The following is a 16507-nucleotide window of genomic DNA, read 5'->3' on the forward strand; positions in this document are numbered from 1 at the left end:
CATCACTCTTTTCTAGATATTTTATAATTTCCAAGTTATTTCCTTCTAATGCAGGATTACTTAGGGGTATAAAATTTAGCTTTCAAACATATGGCCTGTTTCTTACACTGTCTTTTCATTTTTTTGCATTGCACTTAGAGAACATGGTCTTTATTGTGTTCTTTTGAAATCTGTTGAGACAGGTGAACCTTGGATACTTGGAGCATAAGAGGTGTCATTTACAGAATATAACAAAATGCCTCTTTAAAGAATATTTTATCTTTGGGACTTCCCTGATGTTCCAGGGGTAAAGAATCCAATCCACCTGCCGATGCAGGGACATGGGTTCAATGCCTGGACTGGGAAGATTCCACATGCCGTGGAGCAACTAAGCCTGCACATTGCAACTACTGAGCCTGAGGGCCTCAACTAGAAAGTCCAAGCACCGCAACGGAAGATCCTGCACGCCGTAACTAAGACCTGATGCAGCCAAGTAAATAAATAGAAATTATGTCTCTTAAAAAACAGTACATCTGTAGTGACCCACGTTTCTTTCACATTTTATCCAAATGCTTCCTCTCTTCCAGCTTTTTTCCCTACCGTTAGACATTACTCAGAACAGAGCCATGTTCCCAGTCATTTCCAGAGCTACCTCCATGAGCGGGATCTCAGAAAGTCAGACAGGATAGCAAGAGCGACACAGCCATCCCACTCCTGAGATCACAGGCTCCCTCTCTTCCTCAGCTCCTCTACAGTTTGACAGCTCAAGCTCACAAAGTCACTTTGCCTGTTTTAACTTCCTGTAAGGTCCACATTTACACCTGCCTTTTTATGCCTTTAAAGCAGCCTTTTTCTATACGGTTCAAACCACGTATCATCTATTTGGAAATGGCTCTGAACCCATAGGTCTAACCCCTGACCGCCCAGCTAAGAAAGCTTTAGAAAGATGCATTTCCAACTCCTTGCTGCGTTATCTGCACCTGGAAGGCTCCCCAACATCTTGAATTCAAAACATCTAATACTTAATTGACCAACCAAGCCAGCATCGTTTCAATGTCTCTGTTTTAATGCTACTGGCATTTTCCTAGACCCTTAATAGGAAATCTGGGAGTCTCTGCTATTCTTCCCTTTCACTTCTCTCAGCCTCAGCAGTTTCCTGGGGTCCAGCCCCTCACACTGTCACCCCTTTGCCACCACCATCCTAGTTCCGATCAGCTGCTGCCTCTTCAACTGTCCTCCTACCTCAGCCCCGCTCCCTCATCCCACCCACTGCTTTCAAGTCAATTTCCATCACAGACACTTTCAAATTTGCTCTTTGTCTTCTTTAAAATCATGAGTAGGTAACATGTAAGAATCTTGCGACTTGCCAGATGGTGCAGTGGAAAAGAATCTGCCTGCAATGCAGGAGCCACAGGAGACTCAGGTCCAATCCACGGATTGGGAAGAGCCTGATAGCTTACAGTGAACAGCGTCAGCTCACTGATCTCCAAAGAAGATTTAACTTCGGGACCAGGGACCAAGCTTGATCACTCAAGAGCTTTCGTATAGCAGTTTTCTTAAAGCATAAAAAGGGACAGAGAAAATTTCTGACATAGACATCAGAAGTGGGGTGGAGAGTGCCCCCTGCTAGCTTTAGCAAGCGGTTTTATGTCTGTTAGAAAGTTATTGATCAGAAAAGAGAGACACCGCAAGGCTGATGGAGTTTCACCAGGTCCCTCTCCCACAATACGCATTTTTGAGCTAGGATGGCACGAGGATGTCATCCTCCAGCCATAAAACAATTGATATGAATACTGTTGAGCTATTATCAGCCAAAAGTTAGTCTTAGGTGGAACCATTTTGAAGAAAGGGAAATTCCAAAGCAAATACATAGTTTCATTAACACAGCTTAAAAAAACATTTCCATAAGAAAAATGTATTGCTTAGCTCAAGGTTTGAGAAAAGTTAAGTTCAGGTGGAACCAAGTGTCATCATAGCAACACAGAATTTTAAGAGATACTTGCAGCCTATTTCCTCCCTTTGGAGACCCCTGGCCTTCCTGCCTGTAAACTTCTCAATCCCCTGGAGGAGGGCATGGCAACCCGCTCCAGTATTCTTGCCTAGAGAATCCCATGGACAGAGAAGCCTGGCTGGCTACGGTCCTTGAGGTCACAAAGAGTTGGACTCAACTGAGAGACTGAACACACACACACACACACATCATATTAAATAATTCAATAAGGTGCTTTACTTATCACAACTTTTACTTGAAAACTGTACAATTTTAACACACCTTCTGCTAGAAGAGAAACCATATAGCAATCAGAATCTGATTGCTATTATCAGTATTTGGTGACAGTTAATTACCTTCTTATTACCAAATTCCTCCTTATTACCAAATTCAGACTTAAACTGAAGAAAGTAGGGAAAACCACTAGACCATTCAGGTATGACCTAAATCAAATCCCTTATGATTATACAGTGGAAGTGAGAAATAGATTTAAGGGCCTAGATCTGATAGATAGAGTGCCTGATGAACTATGGAATGAGGTTCGTGACATTTTACAGGAGACAGGGATCAAGACCATCCCCATGGAAAAGAAATGCAAGAAAGCAAAATGGCTGTCTGGGGAGGCCTTACAAATAGCTGTGAAAAGAAGAGAAGAGAAAAGCAAAGGAGAAAAGGAAAGATATAAGCATCTGAATGCAGAGTTCCAAAGAATAGCAAGAAGAGATAAGAAAGCCTTCTTCAGCCATCAATGCAAAGAAATAGAGGAAAAGAACAGAATGGGAAAGACTAGAGATCTCTTCAAGAAAATTAGAGATACCAAGAGAACATCTGATGCAAAGATGAGCTTGATAAAGGATAGAAATGGTATGGACCTAACAGCAGCAGAAGATATTAAGAAGAGGTGGCAAGAATACACTGAAGAACTATACAAAAAAGAGCTTCATGAACCGGATAATCACGATGGTGTGATCACTCATCTAGAGCCAGACATCCTGGAATGTGAGGTCAAGTGGGCCTTAGAAAGCATCGCTATGAACAAAGCTAGTGGAGGTGATGGAATTCCAGTGGAGCTGTTTCAAATCCTGAAAGATGATGCTGTGAAAGTGCTGCACTCAATATGCCAGCAAATTTGGAAAACTCAGCAGTGGCCACAGGACTGGAAAAGGTCAGTTTTCATTCCAATCCCAAAGAAAGGCAATGCCAAAGAATGCTCAAACTACTGCACAATTGCACTCATCTCACATGCTAGTAAAGTAATGCTCAAAATTCTCCAAGCCAGGCTTCAGCAATACGTGAACCGTGAACTTCCTGATGTTCAAGCTGGTTTTAGAAAAGGCAGAGGAACCAGAGATCAAATTGCCAACATCTGCCAGATCACCAAAAGAGCAAGAGAGTTCCAGAAAAACATTTCTGCTTTATTGACTATGCCAAAGCCTTTGACTGTGTGGATCACAACAAACTGTGGAAAATTCTTTAAGAGATGGGAATACCAGACCACCTGACCTGCCTCTTGAGAAACCTATATGCAGGTCAGGAAGCAACAGTTAGAACTGAACATGGAACAACAGACTGGTTCCAAACAGGAAAAGGAGTATGTCAAGGCTGTATATTGTCACCTTGCTTATTTAACTTCTATGCAGAGTACATCATGAGAAACGCTGGACTGGAAGAAACACAAGCTGGAATCAAGATTGCCGGGAGAAATATCCATCACCTCAGATATGCAGATGACACCACCCTTAGGGCAGAAAGTGAAGAGCAACTAAAAAGCCTCTTGATAAAAGTGAAAGAGGAGAGTGAAAAAGTTGGCTTAAAGCTCAACATTCAGAAAACTAAGATCATGGCATCTGGTCCCATCACTTCATGGGAAATAGATGGGGAAACAGTGGAAATAGTGTCAGACTTTATTTTGGGGGGCTCCAAAATCACTGCAGTTGGTGACTGCAGCCATGAAATTAAAAGACCCTTACTCCTTGGAAGGAAAGCTATGATAAACCTAGATAGCATATTCAAAAGCAGAGACATTACTTTGCCGACTAAGGTCCGTCTAGTCAAGGCTATGGTTTTTCCAGTAGTTGTGTATGGATGTGAGAGTTGGACTGTGAAGAAGGCTGAGCACTGAAGAATTGATGCTTCTGAACTGTGATGTTGGAGAAGGCTCTTGAGAGTCCCTTGGACTGCAAGGTGATCCAACCAGTCCATTCTGAAGGAGATCAGCCCTGGGATTTCTTTGGAAGGAATGATGCTAAAGCTGAAACTCCAGTACTTTGGCCACCTCATGCAAAGAGTTGACTCATTGGAAAAGACTCTGATATTGGGAGGGTTGGGGGCAGGAGGAGAAGGGGACGACAGACGATGAGATGGCTGGATGGCATCACTGACTCGATGGACGTGAGTCTGAGTGAACTCCGGGAGTTAGTGATGGACAGGGAGGCCTGGTGTGCTGCGATCATGGGGTCACAAAGAGTTGGACATGACTGAGCGACTGAACTGAACTGAACTGAACTGAATTACCTTCTGTCCACATCATTCCTAATACTGCTTTAATTTTATTAAGTATTCTTTGCAGTCTCTTCCCACATTTAAAACATGTCCATATAGACACATTGTGTTGCTGTTCCATGATGAATGCAGCTCCCAGGTCTTTATACATGTTGCTGTGTTTCACCCTCTACCCTGGGAATAGCCTCTGAAGAGCAGTAGATCTTTATTCACCAAGAGGATTCAAGAATGAGAATTCCAAGGTTGTAAGGGACCTGATCTCTCACATAGCTTAAAGGTCCTGCTGGCATTTTTTTTCAAGATTTTTTTTAACGCAGACTATTTTAAAAGTCTTTATTGAGTCTGTTACAATACTGCTTCTGTTTTATGTTGTGGGTTTTTTTAGCCCCAGGGCATGTGGGATCTTAGGTCCCCGACCAGGGATAGAACCTGCAACCCCTGCATGGAAAGTCTTAACCACTGGACCACCAGGGAAGTCCCAAGACCCTGCTATTAATATTATTAAAACATTCCTCAGCATCATGACAAACAGTTGACCTGCCATTAACCTTGAAGCAGTCCAGTCCACCCCTGTAGACCTAATGACATTTAGTAAGCTCTTTCCTCCACGGAGCCAAAACCCCAGAGTGCTCCCTCCTTCGCTCTGATCCTCTCCTGTGAGGTCATACAGGACAAATTTAGCCCCTCTTCCTCAGGACGACTTTTCGACCCTTTGGCCATCTGAAGGCTCTCCATGAATCTCCTCTTGTAAGCTGATCACAAGCATCTTTATCTGTTCCTCATTACACATATTTCTCAATCCGCTCACCATGTGCTTTCCTCGGAGTGTGCACAGTGTATCTGGGCCCCTTCAAGGACAGTGGGGCCACAACCACTCCCCAGGAATGGGCTGATGAGGCAGTGGTGCCCTGGACGGGATGACCCTGGCCATGTCAGCTCTGGAAAGCCTATAGGCTTCACCAACCAGCTCACTGGAAGCATCATGGTCCTCCCAGCTGCTGGAAAGCAAGCAGTTGCTAGCTGGACTAGAGGAAAATCGATGACGCATAGATTCAGGAGAAGCACGCTCTTCCTGAGGAGGTGAACACAAGGCTGAAGACCAAGCCAGGTTAGAGTGAGCGGTCCATTTTATCAGGGCCTGACAAATATGTTCAACAGCTCGCCTGGGGCAAAGAAGGGAAAACAAAATTGCAAGTGCCTAGAGAAGGAACGGCCCATGAACAGACGTATCTAGGAAATAGAGAAATGCTAAAGGATGCTTCCTAGAAAAACTGAATGCTATTTTTTTCCTTTCACTATTAACCTCTTTTGTTTCTTTCTTTCTATTACTCCTTCCTTATGGAATGTTTCCCACTGACTTACAGGTACTCTAGCCACCCTTAGACTCTACCCCTTCAGCCTAGCAAGGGAGACACTTTCTATGTACCTGCTTGCTCTTAACCCTTTTAAATAAGCAACTGTGAACTTTTGGAAGTATCCTCAGGGAAAAAGCTGGTTAAGTGTGGTGCTTACCAAGTTTGTTTCCCTTATTTCAAGAACTGTGTTCCCTCTAGGTTCTGCCCAGAGCCGTATTTGGATGCCCTTCAGTGGCTCAGATAGTAAAGAATCTGCCTGCAATGCAGGAAACCTAGGTTTGATTTCTGGGTTGGGAAGATCCCTGAAGAAGGGAATGGTTATCCACTCCAGTATTCTTGCCTGGAGAATTCCATGGACAGGAGAGCCTAGTGGGCTACAATTCATAGGGTCACGAAGAGTTGGACGTGACTGAATGACTAACACACACACTTAATGGTTTTACAATATTGTGTTAGTTACTGCTGTATGACAACATGAATCAGCTATATATATATATATATATATATATATATATATATACACATACACCCTCTTGGACCTCCCTCCAACCCACCTCCCATCCCACCCTTCTAGGTCATCACAGAGTACTGGCTAAGCTCCCTGTGCTATATTTTCTTGCCCTTAAAACAAACAAACAAAAACTGTTGCATTGGGCATAAGAAATTTCATTCATAGGATTACTTTACTTTTATTTACTTTACTTATACACAGCATTATTCCAAAATAAGAATTTGAGACAACTTACCAAAAAAACATATCAAATAATAAAAATAAAATGAGATGAAAAATGAGTCAGTAAATAGCTTCCTTTCTTGAATTTCAAAATGTTTGGCAGTGAGAACCACAGACGGTTTTACCGACTCTGTCTGTAAAAACTGGAAAGCAGAGAAAACGTACCCTGATAAATATGTCTCCTGTTACCTCCAACACAGTCACAATATTAAGCCAAAAACATGAAAAAGAGCTCCAGGTGAGAGAGCCCAGCTGTTAGTCTTTGCAGTGGGCAGCATTCCTGGGAAGGCTTTGTCACTTCTTGGATCCTCATACATTGACATCATTTTGATATTCTGAAAGCGTGTCACCTCTAGAAGCAAGCCAGGCCCGAGCCCTTAGGCCCTCTCTGGAGCTGATTTTACACCCTGGGCTGTGAAGTTCAGGACTGGGACGTGCCTGGGAGCATCTGGTCACAAGATCTGGGGCGAGAACTGGAGAGAAGATGGTGGCCTCTCAGATCCAGCTTTGCTTCTGCCACCTGACCATGTGCCTGTTTCTTTGTTTTACCCAAATCTGTTGAGGCAATCTGTCTACTGTGATTATATTTTCAAATGTTTGACCAAATGGTTACAAGTTTTAATAAGCTGATTAAATGCCCAAGTGAAAATGGTCATTCAGTCCAATTAAAGAGGTTTCCATCACTTGTTAAATCACTTTTGACTTAAGCAACTATACATGCTTCTGACTCATGAATATACATTTAATCCATGTTCAGATACATGGAGCAAAACAGTAAACATAGGAGAAAAAATGAAGTTGTTTTCCTAATTAACTGGAGGTCAAGATAACCAAATTGTTGATAAAGGAAAGTTTCTTTTTTTAGAAATATTCTAGGCCATAAATAAAGGGAAATGCAAGAATTTAAATACCACCATCTTGCAGCTTCTAATAAAAATAACAGATTAAGACAATGATCATTAGGGGCTGCTGACTTCATCAAAAGAGAGAGAACCGGTTATTCAATGCCTCCTGGATGCTTACACACCCCACCTGTGGATTCTGATCAGTCTTCTAATTTCCGATTTGCAGAAAATACAGAGGCTTTACAAGCATGTTCATGCAATCCAGGCTGAAGGAGACAGTACCAGAATAAATGACCTAGTTTTTTAAACAAATAAATTATAAGGAAAAATAGATAGAAGGGTGAATTTATAGACTGCTGCTGCTGCTGCTAAGTCGCTTTAGTCATGTCCGACTCTGTGGGACCCCATATTCGGCAGCCCATCAGGCTCCCCGTCACTGGGATTCCCCAGGCAAGAACACTGGAGTGGGTTGCCATTTCCTTCTCCAATGGATGAAAGTGAAAAATGAAAGTGAAGTCGCTCAGTCATGTCCAACTCTTCGCAACCCCATGGACTGCAGCCTACTAGGCTCCTCCGTCCATGGGATTTTCCAGGCAAAGAGACTAAATCAATTGCAGTATATGGACTCTATTTGGATCTTGATTAAAAGGGATGGTTTGAAAAAACATTTATGAGACAAGAGTAGAAATACACATTCATAGGATATTTGATGCTATTATGGAACTATTTTTTGAGGTATGATAATGGCATTGTGGTACGTTTTCTTAAAATCTGCTCTTAGAAAGAGATATGTGCCTAACTATTCCTGGATGAAATGATATGATACCTGAGATTTGCTGTGAAACAATCTGGGGTGGAGAAGAGAGAGTGAGTAGGAACAGAGATGAAGCACATTAGCCCTGAGTGACAACTGCTGAAGCTGAGTTAGTGAGGCTTCACTATATTAGTCTACTTTCACACGTGGTTGAGATTTTTCATAATAAAGAATGAAAAAATAAATATTTTTTAAAACTCCATGGAAAGAAATAACAGTGTCCATGCTCAGTCACTGAGTCGTGTCTGACTCCCTGCCAGGCTCCCCTGTCCGTGGGATTCTCCAGGCACAAATACTGGAGTGGGTTGCCATTCCCTGCTCCAGGGGATCTCCCCCACCCAGGCATCGAACCTGGGTCTCCCGCATTGCAGGCGGATTCTTGACCGTCTGAGCTATCGGGGAAGCCCATCGCCTAACTCCAAAGATGTCTGTGAATTCTGAGTTCTTCAGGGACTTCTCTGCAACTTTTGGTGGGAGGGTGTGCTTACTTTCTGGTTCTTACAAGTGTTCCACGTGGTTGGAGTTGATGGATACGTGATCTCCAGATCAGTCAAGAGTTACTTTATCAGACACTCTTTGACCCACTGTTTCCTACCAAGGGTGCAGTTGCTTTCTCCGGACACAGAAATCCCCACCCACCTCCAGCTGCCATGCTCTCACCCTCCCCACCCCAGGACGGGCGTTTCCGACACCACGTCTGTGCCTCTGGACCAGGACCAGGACCAGGGCCAGGACAATCCTGGGCAGTGCCACACACAACAAAAGGAATTTTCACCATGGGACTTTGAAAAGTCTCTCCCCGCCTTGCCCCTGTTATTAGACCTTTCCACACTCAAAAAGGAAATGAAAACTGAGATCATTCAACACATGCAAAAGACACATAAAATAAAATGTGTCTTAAAGCATGTCTCCACATGACCAGCTACATGTCCCTTAAGGTGTCTCAGATTACCCTGGGGAAGGCCTATTTTGGCTTCCCCAAGTGCCTCCTCACTTCAGAAGTTCACACCAGTGAGCAGCCTGCTGGTCTAACCGTCTTGTGAATTTAGATTGTTTAGTTAATTACAAACACATTTCAAAGTCATTCTTTCTGGCCTTTTTCTTGGAATGAGTGACTGCCGCTCTGTAGCTCACAGAATAGTCTTCCATAGTTTTCAGTCAAGGTTCAGGGAGAAATATGCCACACCGGGATTTGATTATTTACCAACATAATGTTGGATCCTGGCCAATGAGACACCAATATATTTTTCCTTTGAAGTCTGACATATTGCCTGCTGCTTTCAATGCTGTGTTCTTGGCCAGGAGACAAAATAACTGTGGCTGTTTCAAAAATCACCTCTGATTCAAGTCGGGGTGTGGAGGGGGGTGCAGATATCTTATGATTGGTTCATCTTACAGACACTGAGCTCTTCTCCGACAGAAGGTGTGTCCCCTGGGGTGGGGCATGTCTATGGGCCTCTGACAGCCACTGGCCCCTGCTCTGGGATCAGTCCTCCCACACAGCTAGTTGGGAAAGAGTTGAGCAAATTCTTGGCTCTGTGGCTAGAAACAGAGAAGTGTAACAAGATCACAGTACGTTCTCATGGTGTCTTTGGTTGTCTTTTGCTTCCTCTTGTTTGAAGAGCCCAAAAGACTATGACACAGAGAACAGGCTTCATAGTAGTTTGAGTTCCCAGAGGTATCTCTGCCAGGATCTGTTCAGTTCAGTCGCCCAGTCGTATCCGACTCTTTCTGACCCCACGGACTGAAGCACGTCAGGCTTCCCTGTCCATCACCAACTCCCAGAGCTTACTCAAACTCATGTCTACCGAGTTGCTGATGCCATCCAACCATCTCATCCTCTGTCGTCCCCTTCTCCTCCCACCTCCAATCTTTCCCAGCATCAGGGTCTTTTCAAATGAGTCAATTCTTCGCATCAGGTGGCCAAAATATTAGAGTTTCAGCATCAGTCCTTCCAATGAATATTCAGGATTGGTTTCCTTTAGGATTGACTAGTTGGATCTCCTTGCAGTCCAAGGGACTCTCAAGAGTCTTCTCCAACACCACAGTTCAAAAGCATCAATTCTTCGGCACTCAGCTTTCTTTATAGTCCAACTCTCACATCCATACGTGACTACTGGAAAAACCATAGCCTTGACTAGACGGACCTTTGTTGGCAAAGTAACGTCTCTACTTTTGAATATGTTGTCTAGGCTGGTCATAACTTTCCTTCCAAGGAGTAAGTGTCTTTTAATTTCATGACTGCAGTCACCATCTGCAGTGATTTTGGAGCCCCCCCAAATAAAGTCTGACACTGTTTCCACTGTTTCCCCATCTATTTCCCATGAAGTGATGGGACCAGATGCCGTGATCTTAGTTTTCTGAATGTTGATCTGCCAGGCTGGGGGGGAGCCTAAAACCCAGAATAACCTTAAGAACTCACTGAGTTATTTCTGCTGTTGTTGTTTGGTATCTATCATTTTCTGATCACTAGAGCCTCTCATTGCAGAATTTTTACTTCTCACCAAACTGCCTAGACGGGGATTTCTAAATGACAGCATCAAAGAATTTACAGTTGGAAGTAATTTTTTTCAAAATGGTTTAACACTCTGAAACAAAGACAATTCTCATTAATTGAGAAGAAACCCTCCTAAAAGCTATTTACATCCACTTCCCAACTAGGTAGAACTGATTTCTCATTTGAATACCTCTACTGATGAAGAGTTCATTACCCTACATCACTGGACAGTGTGTGTTAGTTGCTCAGTTGTGTCCGACTCTGTGTAACACCATGGTCATAGCCCACCAGGCTCCTCTGTCCCTGGGATTTCCCAGGCAAGAATACTAGAGTGGGTTGCCATGTCCCCCTCCAGGGGATCTTCCTGACCCAGGGATCCAACCTGCATCTCCTGTATCTCCTGCATTGCAGATGGATTCTTTATCCATTGAGGTACCAGGGAAGCCCCACTGGACGGCACCAGTACAATATTAGAATTGCAAAGGTATAATCGGATAATTCCCCATCTCTTACTGAAGTGCTATGAGCCAGGTATAAATATGACTTAACTGTTCATTTCAGGTCATTCAAAAGAATGTGACAACATCCAGGTATAAATATGAACTAACTATTCATTTCAAGGCATTTAGAAAGAATATAACAACAGCCAGGTATACTGGGTAAAATCTTGGAAGTTAGTGTAACTACTGGTATTGATGCTATGTGGTACATAAGGTAAGGCTACTGCATTGGAATTTTTCACTTGTTTATTTCCTTTTATATCTCTAAGTTCATTATTTTTCAGTGCAACTTTACTTGATGTGTATTTACTATTATTGGCACAATAGCTTATAATACACACTCTCATTCGGATTCTTTTGTGTGTGTGTGTGTGTGTGTGTGTGTGTATGTGTGTATAGCGCAGGGAACTCTACTCAGTGCTTCATGGTGACCTAAACGGGAAGGAAATCCAAAAAAGGGGGGATATATATATATACATGTGTCTGATTCACTTTGCTGTGCAGCAGAAAGCAACTATATTCCAATAAAAATTTTAAAATACATGACATTTTTTAACAGCACCCTTTTTACTCCTGAAGTATCTGAGTTTGGATAATAAGTGTTATGATCAAGTATTGAACTCGAAAGTTTTAAAAATCTGTATCTCACTTTTTCAGATTGCACTAAAACTCTTCACATATTAAGGCTGGCGCCCCACACCCCTGATTTCTCTGCACTCTTCTCAATGAACAAATTCTATCTTATTTGGAAATGATAACTCTTCCTGATGATGGAGTACCTTTAATAAATTGAATAGCTGCTCCATACTTGAGAATGACCACTACAGAGAGGCAGGGGCTTGTGCTCTTTGCCTGGGTGGAGGGGCCCTCTGTTCACTTTCATTAAGATATGGAGAGCTGGAGAGGACCCTTCAAAGTCAGGCACAGCATGTGGGCAACTGTTACGTGGATGTCCTTGTGCCAGAGGAAGCACTCCCTTTACTTGACCAGATCTCTTTCATCTTTGGGTGCCTCAGTTTTTCCGTCTCTAAAAGCACCCAGTGATGCCCACTTCACAGGGCTGTGGTGTGATCAAAGGGCTGGCTGCCATTGGGCACTCAGCCGCCAGGAACAAAGATACTCAGTAATTGCAAAATGTTCGGGTCCACTTCTCCGGCCTGTGAAAAAGGGGCTCCCACTGACTTGAAAGAGAGCAACACACGCAGACGACGAGGAGAAGCCCACCGGGAGAGCAGGCCTATTACCTTCATTATCATTGTCCTAAAGTGCGGAGGAAAGAAAAGAGCCATGAAAAAGTTAAAGAACAGTGATCACAGAGAAACAAGACAAGGGTAAAACTAACTGGGCCACAAAAGAGAGCCTGAAAAAAATGAACGTCTTGTCTTAATCTTTGAAGACTGCATGCCAAAAACAGCTTTTAAGGAACTGTCCATACATTATCTGGCCACTTGACATAATAACACATTCATACATTTCTTAGAATGAAACCTGCCCTTGACCCTCACTGTACTCTTCCTTACATCACCCATCCTAAGCCAAATGCTAATGGGAGTGCACTTTCAGAGTGGATTAAATTTAAAAGTTTCTATTTAGACAGCATTCCGTAAGGTACATTCAAATGATTAACTGACAGATAATGAAACGGGAATAGCTGATACTCTCTTGGCATAAAATACTAAAGCCTTCCCAGGCTAAAGAATGAGTTTGGACGAGTACACAGTGCCACTGTTGCTTTGGTGACCTCGCAGGCAAGTCGATGTAAGACATTCTCCTGCACTTTAATGCCTGCTACTAAGATCAGATAGGGGGAAATGATAAATGGTAGGAGATGTCACTCCAAGAGGTGTTTTCCCGGCAAAAGCTGTGTCTCAAGAGTCCTTCAGAGCACTCTGGAAATGCATAGAAATTCACAAATCAATTTGCTAAATTGACTTGGCTGGAAATCATGCTTTTGTGCACGGATGATCTAGCCGAAAGGCCATTCTGACTCTACTAGACTCTCCCAGGACTCCTGTAACCAGAGCCAAGTGTGCGGAGACCTGGGCAAAAGAGTGTTGACTTCCGGTCAGTTAGACCTGGGCTCACATTCGAGCTGCATCATCTCTCTGGCTGAGGGACTTGTGATAAATCATATGAGCTCTCTGAGAAGGGGATTATGTACTCCGACCAGCTTTACAAGGTACTGTGAGGACTAAATGCCCAAGACGTGTCGGAAAGCTGCAGTTAGTCTTACTTTTTCAGTACAACTATAAACAACCTGAATGACAGAACCCCACCCCAAATCCCATCCACTCCCCAGCGCAGGCCAGGTGGACAAGCTATATCAAGAGAGGATAGTTTTGAAAGCACAAATATCAAATGTTTGCGTGCAGTTAACCAAAGCAGGGGCTTTCATTTCAGCACCTGGAAGAGGCAAACTGCAGTTCTAATAAAGCAAAAGTCCTCAGATGTCAGGGGATGTTATTCTGGTTTACAATCTGTATAATTCTGCACTGGCAGAGGTTAGGTACACAATTTGGTTCTTTTAAAAGCACACTCCTTGGCCATTCACAGTGGGCTTCCCATGGGAGCCTGCAGCCAGATGAGCCTACAGCCTAGAGTATGGAAGATGCAGAAGCCAAGGGGAGTGTCTCAGAGCACCCCATCGGCCTCCCCATTCCACGGCTGAGAAAGCTGAGGCTGGGAGAGGGGGAGCTGCTTACCCAGTCAAACAATGAAGGCCTTGGGTTAGGATTTTTAGGGAAGTCACTCTAAAGCAAACCTTCACAAACTTATAGTAATCATAATCTCGCTACAGAGCTTTATGCACTGATATTTTCAATTATGTGGCCAACAACATTATCAGTCCTTTGGGAAAGAGTCTTTCCTAAAATATCAGGACAGGAGGAAATCTCTGACCAGTCAGTCTCATTTCACATTTCCCAGTATGACATGGAACCTAGTTTCTAACCTAGTTTCTGCTGCTGCTGCTGCTGCTGCTAAGTCGCCACAGTCGTGTCCGACTCTGTGCTACCCCATAGACAGCAGTCCACCAGGCTCCCCTGTCCCTGGGATTCTCCAGGCAAGAACACTGGAGTGGGTTGCCATTGCCTTCTCCAGTGCATGAAAGTAAAAAGTGAAAGTGAAGTTGCTCAGTCGTGTCCGACTCTTAGCGACCCATGGACAGCAGCCCACCAGGCTCCTCCATCCATGGGATTTTCCAGGCAAGAGTACTGGAGTGGGGTGCCATTGCCTTCTCTGAACCTAGTTTCTGGGGGCTCACAAAGCTAAAAGATACTGAAAGAACCCTTTGAACAATTATATGACTCTTGTGCCCTGCTAACAGACACTCAGCTTGGCCTATAACTTGAGTAAAAATGCCATCATTGAACGTAATTTATCAGAGGAAACTTAACAAATCAAATATAGTGAGCACACATCTTATAGTAATAATTAATGCAAGGAGATCAAATCAGTCAATCCTAAAGAAAATCAACCCTGAATATTCATAGGGAGGACTGATGCTGAAGTTAAACCTCCAATATTTTGGCTACCCAGCACAAAGAGCAGACTCACTGGAACCGACTCTTTCCCTTCTTCTGGGAAAAGGGAAGGCCAAAGGAGAAAGGGGCGACAGAGGATGGTTAGACAGCATCACTGACTCAGTAGACGTGAATTTGAGCAAACTCCAGGAGATAGTGAAGGACAGGGGAGTCTGGCGCGCTCCAGGCCACACGTGGTTGAAAAGAGTCAGACACAACTTAGTGACTGAACAACAACAAGATACTCCATTTAAATTTCTGGGCATAATAACTTCTAATTACTGACCAGTGTATTTTAAAAGGTGACAGCCCACACAGAGCAAGATTTGCAAACACCTGGGCACAAGTGGGCCCCTGTTTCATAACTCTCCAGGGTTAATCATCAGTGATGACTAACTCTGCGATTAGGGAAACATTTGAATATGCTAATTTAGAGACACTGTTGTCAGAAGGCTAATTTCTAGCTCAAAGACACTTCAGTGCTTAAAGCAATTTTACATCAAAAGCCCTTGCAGGAGACTTCCATCAGGACCAGAGGGGAGATGGAAGCTGGAGGGGGTGTGAAGTCAGGGGAATTGAGGGCTTTAGGATGAAAGAGATCAGAGAATGTGTCTAAAGGCTACAGGGAAGGAGCCAGAGAAACAAACAAACAAAAAAACAGGAATAAGCTCTTCATAATGGAGGAGAAAGAGACTGTTCAGTTAGATTGATCTCTGTGGAGTAACATCTCAAAGCTATTTGAACCCCAGCTTTTATACATATACATATGCATGTATAGTATGTGTATAAATACAGAGAGGCTTCCCTGGTGGCTCAGACAGTAAAGAATCTGTTTGCAGTGCAGGAGACCTAGGTTCAGGAAGATCCCCTGGAGAACAGAATGGCAACCCACTTCAATATTCTTGCCTAGAGAATCCCATGGACAGAGGAGCCTGACAGGCTACAATCCATGGGGTCACAAAGAGTTGGACACGACAAGGTGACTGAGCATGCACACATATATGTATATGTGTATACGGAAAAAATCTTTCCTAGGGAAGAAAAACTCAACTCCTAAATTATCAGGTTAATTCAGAGTGTGGACATAAGAATAGTAAATATATAGTTTGATATTTGACTTGCAAAGTGAGGAAGGAAAGCATACTAAATTCTATAGAATAAGCTTTTCTGATCTCAGAAATACTAAGAACTCGATAATTTTTTGGCTGCAACAACTTGTAAATATCTAGAAGAGCCCAGATTTTGAAGCCCTGAGGACACTTGCTAAAACTCAGAAATTTGGCACGAGTCTTTGCACACAATTTGGGTTTTCTTTCAGAATTGATATCTTACCAAATACAGCCATCTGTGTTCCCTCTGGGAAAGGTTCAACTGTTCTGTTGCCATTGACATGATGTTTGGCTAGAAAAAAAGAAAGAAAGAAAGAAAATCAAGTTAAGTGTAAAGTTCTACACACATACTAACACATGTCATTAAATGTGTCAGAGAGCCTATTTCTCATTTTTAGTTAGAAACAGCACTAAAGTTCACCCTCTTAAGAGAGTTTCAATTATTATTTTTTTTAATCTCAGTTACAAAAAAGCCCAGAGATGGCCTCATTCAGGCATGGCATTTCACCAGTGAGCACTCCCAGGCCCAAGTATGTGCAGAGCCGTGCAGCTGGGGATGGCAAACCAGCCGATCTGGAAGCTCCTGACTCCTGGCCAGAGGGTCCCTCTGTGCCAGGACATGCCCTGGAGAACAAAGGGAGCATGGGGCTCCAGGGTGAACT

At 43.4% G+C, this 16507-nt stretch overlaps 1 protein-coding gene across 4 annotated transcripts in view; it reads right to left on the reverse strand.

Moving 5' to 3' along the window:
• Nucleotides 1-16507, reverse strand: part of MSRA (methionine sulfoxide reductase A) — a 369657-nt gene that overhangs the window by 192784 nt on the left and 160366 nt on the right. For all 4 annotated transcript variants that reach the window (XM_040235213.1, XM_040235066.1, XM_040235294.1 and 1 more), the window contains exon 2: nucleotides 16069-16137. In XM_040235213.1, coding sequence (XP_040091147.1) covers nucleotides 16069-16137 — 69 coding nt within the window. The remainder of the gene's footprint in view (nucleotides 1-16068; nucleotides 16138-16507) is intronic.

The sequence above is a fragment of the Oryx dammah genome, unplaced genomic scaffold (genome assembly GCF_014754425.2).
Source record: "Oryx dammah isolate SB20612 unplaced genomic scaffold, SCBI_Odam_1.1 HiC_scaffold_1, whole genome shotgun sequence".
Classification (NCBI taxonomy): domain Eukaryota; kingdom Metazoa; phylum Chordata; class Mammalia; order Artiodactyla; family Bovidae; genus Oryx; species Oryx dammah.